Source organism: Mangifera indica, chromosome 11, assembly GCF_011075055.1.
Source record: "Mangifera indica cultivar Alphonso chromosome 11, CATAS_Mindica_2.1, whole genome shotgun sequence".
In the NCBI taxonomy this organism is placed as follows: Eukaryota; Viridiplantae; Streptophyta; class Magnoliopsida; order Sapindales; family Anacardiaceae; genus Mangifera; species Mangifera indica.
This window is the reverse complement of record NC_058147.1, coordinates 10,890,079-10,896,393: the sequence shown is the minus strand read 5'-3', so window position 1 is coordinate 10,896,393 and position 6,315 is coordinate 10,890,079. Positions and strand designations below refer to the sequence as shown.

General features: G+C 29.0%; 1 protein-coding gene across 1 annotated transcript; it reads left to right on the top strand.

Moving 5' to 3' along the window:
* Positions 1-1,503: 1,503 nt before the first annotated feature.
* On the top strand, positions 1,504-4,195 carry LOC123228687. Its single transcript, XM_044654160.1, has 4 exons — positions 1,504-1,606; positions 1,696-1,952; positions 3,262-3,490; positions 3,583-4,195. The coding sequence occupies exons 2-4, from the start codon at positions 1,725-1,727 to the stop codon at positions 3,975-3,977; spliced, it is 852 nt and encodes a 283-aa protein (XP_044510095.1). The 5' UTR covers positions 1,504-1,606; positions 1,696-1,724; the 3' UTR covers positions 3,978-4,195.
* The last annotated feature ends 2,120 nt before the right edge of the window (positions 4,196-6,315 follow it).

Genomic DNA, 6,315 nt, shown 5'->3' with positions numbered 1-6,315 from the left:
ATTAAAAAATGGAGTAATGATGGTGAATAAGACAAAAGAAGAAAAATGACTAATTGTGAAAATGACTAAAGCTAAAGGATAATTTGTATTGCTAGTGGTGAAGATGATGAGAGAAGAAAGATGGTCATTGATGGTATTGTTGGTGATCAAAATGATGGGAGGAGAAATAGGATAGACGACGATTGGTGGTGAAGTTGATAGAAGGAGAAACAATTAGTTTTGCTTGGTGGTGGTGAAGAACGGAAGATGACAAGAGGGAAAAAATTTTAAAAAATAAGAGAAAAAATATTTTTCAAAATAAAGTAAAACAATGAATTATAATTATTAGAGAATAAATTGTGAATTAAATACAACAGGAAGATAAATTAATCAATTACATTTTTATTTTTATAAATGCATTTTAGTTATCCTAATAAAATAAAAGATATATTTTTAACTGCAAGAACATTTTGTCATTATATTAACAAAGAATTAAACAATAATTAAATAAAAATCAAACAAAATTGGATGACAGCTAAAAAATTAGACTCTTCAAACTATAGGATGGGATCATTTCACCAAATCTTGGGCGGGAAATAGTCATTTTGCCAAAAATTTAGAATTGTTGTAAAAGAAGTCAATCGGTCAATGTGTGGAAAATCAGTAAATGGCATTAAACTTCAATTATGTAAAAGAAATTCCAGTAAAGTTTAAAATGCTAAAAAAATATTAGTAATATTAAATATGCAAAATTAAAATCTCAAACTTTCAGTTTCAACTAATGTATTTATTGACGTGTAATCAATCTAAGTTAATTGTAAGATTTTGCTGAGTGAAGTTACTTTTCTTTATAATTAATGCCTTCATATCATATAATTGTTCTATCATTCAAGATTCAAAACTGAGATTTTATCTTCATATACTTTGCACCACTCGTAAAATATAACAAATGAAATTTGGTACTCGAGGGGTGAAAAGCAAATTTAAAAGATGTGGAACTCGATTTAAGTTTGTGAAATTTTATCTTTTAATAGTAAAAGTAAAAAGGAATTTACAATTTTAATTCAGCTCTTGCTAACAATTTCTAAATAATAAAAAAAAGCCCGAAGGCCTTATTTTCATCGAAGTTTTAATGTGTTTTTGAAATTACATTTATAAGATTTGAAAAATCTAAAATTACATCCCTAAACCAACTATCATTAAAATTTTCTATTAAAATTTACTAATAATATTATATATTTTTTTTTCAAATTTTGAAAACTCATAATTCACTCTCGCCCTTAACCTGTAATATTATATATTTTACGTTGTTTGGCGTTTACCCATCTATTTTTTTCAAAAACTATTAAAATAATCTTATCATTATTAACCTTCTTAAAAATTATATAAAAACGTAAAAAAACCTCTCATAAAATTATGTAAACTTTATGATAGGGGTGTTTTCACCACTTTCTAAACTAAATGGATGCATTTTAACAAGAAATCTTCTCCGGGAAAAATTTAAATAAATGGGTCAAGTTTTTATTTATATAAGACACACACACTCACACAGAGAGAGTCTTCTTAAGCATTTTTATTCACTCTTGTGGAGCTCTTTTGCTTCACTGCCCAACCCCAAAATCTTCATGTTGTTTTTCTTTCTCTTGCTCTATTGATTTCTTATTGTCTTGCTTTCTGTGATCGACTCATGTCCATATGTCTTTCTTGAAATTACAGGACGATTAAAGAATACAAACAGCAAGAAGATGGGGAAACTTCGTGAGAATAATAAGAGTATTACGCCTCTCGGGGATAATAATAACTTCATGGAATTGCAGGACAGCCTTGAGCTTGAAGAGAATATTTCTGTGTTTTACGTTCAAGATATCGACGAGGCTTGTCGTTCTGGTAATGGTGGTGGTGATTTTGGACCCGAAAATGATGATTTGACGGAGAAAATTATCTACTGGGAAACTCAAGAGGCCTTGCTTCAGGTTTGTAATTCTTTGTTTATTTTTCTTCCTTTTTTGAGGTTTAACGAAGAAATAATAATAATAATTTTTTATTGCTTAATTCGTTTTTAATAGTCCGATTATTTTAAATCAATCTCTATATTCAATGATAAAGTTGCATATAATTTTTTATAAATAAATTATCACCATATATATGGGAATTTTGAAAGTTATTATCAATAATTTAATTTCTTTGTGAGCTGTATTCTAATTATTGCTATCTATATGTGTTAATGACCTTTATATTTTAATTAATTAGCTGAATTTTGTAATTGTTTGAAATCTTAATATATATATTTGCTGGAGCAATATTATATATATATATATACTTTAAAATATATAATTATGTATATAAATAATACGTTATTATATGATTAAATAATATTTTATTATTAATTCAAAATCATCTAATCAAATAATGATACATAATTTATATATTAAAATATATATATATATATATATATATATATATATATATATATATTATATATATATATATATATATATATATAATTTGCATTGATATTCTCTGTTTTTTTAATTTTTTTGGTTGATGAGCAAAAAAATTGTTAAAATTATTTTCATTAGCTCGCATATTGAATTTAAAAGAAAAAAAATGTAAGCAAATTAAATAATTTTTTTCTTTAAAGAAAATTCATAGTTAGTGCTTTGTGATGGGACCCAAAAATTGATAAGTCTTGTCTCTAATATTTATTAGCATGTTTAAAAGCCAATTTTGTTAGGACGCGTTTATGGTTGGAAGTGAGACATTTTATATAAAAGAAAGTTGCAATTTGTATTAAATTTATGGTCCATATTCATCTGGGCCAATCTGATTTCGGCATATTCTTTCGATTCTGCGATTTGTGAGGTCTTATAATGACAGTTGAGTTGAGGTCCCAAGAAGACAGTTCACATATCCATTTTACACCCTGTTATAAAGATATTTGATGATTAAATTGTAAATCTTAAAAAAAAAAAAATTATATTATTCTTATATTAATGTTATTTCTGAAATCTAAAAGGGATTTGTTATCTAATGAAAGTTGAGGTGGATTCTTATGAACCTCAATAAAATTATATATGTATATAATGAGATACCCTACCTAACTTGTTTTAGGGTTAGGGATACACTACATAACTATCAACTTAATAATTGAGATTTAGGATTAGGAATGCACTACATAGCCTGTCTTATTTAAATTGGTTTTTTTTTTTTTTTTTGCTGAAATGAGATAAGAACATGGAAAACTCTTCAACAAGATGCATTACGTTGTGTAAACTTATTCAGGAAATTCTGGAGTGCCATAGCTTAACAGGTCAGAAGGTTCGACAAGAAGTAACGAGAATCGTTGAGCTTTCAAGAGAGAGAGAATTTTGCAGCTGCTCGAAGGCAAGCTGTGTTAATGGCGGGTGCACTCACTGTCTGAGAAGATTAGTAGTGAATTTGCTTCGTGATAACGGATTCAATGCCTCTCTCTGTACGTCCCAGTGGAAACGCACCAAAAACTGTCCTGGAGGTCAATCACACTGTTTTTATTTCTATCTTGGCTACCATTTTTGTGTGATCTTCCGTGGTTGTTAATTTGTTTTGCCTTCCTCAAACTTGCAGGAAGACATGAATACATTGAAATATTAACGGTGGCCCCAGGACGCAAGAAGCAACTACCATTTGTAGTTGAATTGGAGTTTCGAGACCAGTTTGAGATTGCTAAAGCTTCTGACGAGTACAAAAAACTGGTAGCACAATTACCTGAAATCTACATAGGGAAAGCTGAGTACCTGAGGACCCTTGTGCGGATTCTTTGTGATGCAGCAAAGAGATTCATGGAGGAGAAGAAAATCCACATGGGGCCTTGGAGAACCAGAAGTTTCATGGAAATGAAATGGTCTTACTCCTTGGAGAGGCGTTCTGCTGATGAATCCTTTAACAATAATGCCATATCTTCAAGAGTACATGAAAATTGCTTACAATCATCGCCAGCTCCAATTGTGGTCATCACCTAATTAAATTTCTCATAGGAGTTTGACTAGTTTTGATCCAAAATTTTTCCCTTTTGGTTTGAGTAGTAGTATTGAATCTACTTATAGTTATTTATCTTATGGGTTCACAGGCGAGAAACAATTTTCAATTTGGCTCTTTTTAATGAGAGCTTGCGGGAGTTTATTATATTATTATGTAATTTATATTAGCTATTTGTAATTTGATGCATCATCTATATCTATATCTGTCTATATAAATTGTTCTCACTTCTAGGATCGCTTCAATTGAATAATAATTCAAGATTTAGTAAAGATTACATAGGATTATATTACAAGAATTTAAAGAAACTTGCAATCAAGCAATAGCAAGGATATTTGCTTGGTTTGGGTCTTCAAATCAAAACCCTACATTTAAGACAAAGGAAATTTCTGGTCTAATTTACTATTAATCGAAAAGATACAACTTATTGCACCAACGATCTTCAATTTAAACTATCCAAGCAGTAGTATGTTTTGAAATCAAGTATCAACAAATATATAACACATAGACTTGACAATTGAACCATTAAATCAAAGAAATCCAGTGGATTTTCTCTATAGATCAAAACCCTAGTAATGTGTTTTAAGAGAGCAAAACACTTTGGTTTTTATACCAAAGTCTAGAAAAATCTGGCATCTGGAATGACTCTTATGTCCTTATAATAGCAAAAGACAATAAAGCTAATGCACTCATAATCGTTTAAGTCACAATTCACAAAACTCCACTTTGGCTTAAACTAGTACAATTGGAAACTTCCCTGCAAGACTCACAACATGTTAAAGTCAAACCTTGGAGAGTACATGAAAAATGCCCACAATCATCACCAGCTCCAATTGTGGTTGCCACCTAGGTAAATTTCTCATTGGAGTTCGACAAGTCTTTGATCTCAATTTTTTCTTCCCTTTTGGTTTGACAGGGAGTTATAATAAATTAAAAATAATAATAGTAGTAGTAGTAGTAGTAGTATTGAATCTATTTATAGTTGTTTATGTTATGGATCCATAGGTGAGAAAGAATTTTTAATTTGGATCTTTTTTACGGGAGCTTGCGGGAGTTTATAAGATTATTATTTAATTTTTATTATCTTTTTGTATTTTGATGCATAATATATATATTTCAAAATTTGGCAACTATATATATATATATAAACAAATTGTATAAACAATTTTATGCAGTTGCATTTAATTTAGTGATTTTCAAATAAGAAAAAAAATCAATAATCACATCACCTAATCAAAAGTTACTATCTCAATTTATATAATTAAGTTAGAAAGATTTATTTTTACACATAATTTTATTCATTAATATAAATCTGTGTGCAAATTCTTGTGATACAAGAACCATATACTGTAAAGCTTAACACCTTTTAAACCTTTACAAAACGGTTCGTTTTAGCTAGTTTCGGTGGCAATGGATTATCTTTGCAAAACTGATGTATAAAATCTTTTTAACATAACCCTTCAAATGCAAAAAATTCAGTTTTTTATAGCGACGAGACTATAAAGTTTAATCAATGCTACATTACATGTTAATATTCGGCAAATAAAACGTCGATTTTCCATTTTTTAAGTATGAAAAGTTCATTTTATATCCGTTTGTGAATTCTGTTAATGTAAATATTTCGTTTCATGATAAATTACTGATTTGCCTTTTTAATGAAATTGTGAAAATGCTCTTAATACTTAATACAAATATTATTTACTAATCTATTCTTATTTTTATTAAAATTATGAATATACTCTAAACTAATTTTAAATATTAATTATAATTATATTATTTTTATTATTTTTCCTTTTTTCAGTATTTTTCGTTTTTTATTTCTTCTTCTCCTTATCCACTTCCCTCATCTTCACGACTACCATCGACACATTCTCACAACCACCAATAGAAGAGATAAAAATGAGAATAAAAAACCATCTCTGGTGAGTAGAGAAGGTGACAGTGTTGATGCTTCGTGAGCAAACATGGATGGAGAAGATAATTGTAAAAGAGTCAAAACTAGTAACAAAGCCTTGGGAAAGCTAACTTGGACCATTTGTTAAATGAGTGTAAGGAGATAATAATGAAAGAGAGCTAATTTAGGCTTGGTGTAACAAGTTGTGAGAGAATGGTCAGGATTCGGGGAAGAAAAAAATACCAAAATAAAGCCAAACAGTTTTTCTCCTTACTTTATAACAACCCCAATTGCCACATCTCAATGCAAGATTGTGATAATTATTGACCTAGGAGAGGGCTTAAGCCATCCAACGGTCAACAAAATGTTACATTCTTTTTTATGATGTTGTTGTCTTTTTCTAAGTCAGAGCGACCTCTATCTTTCTA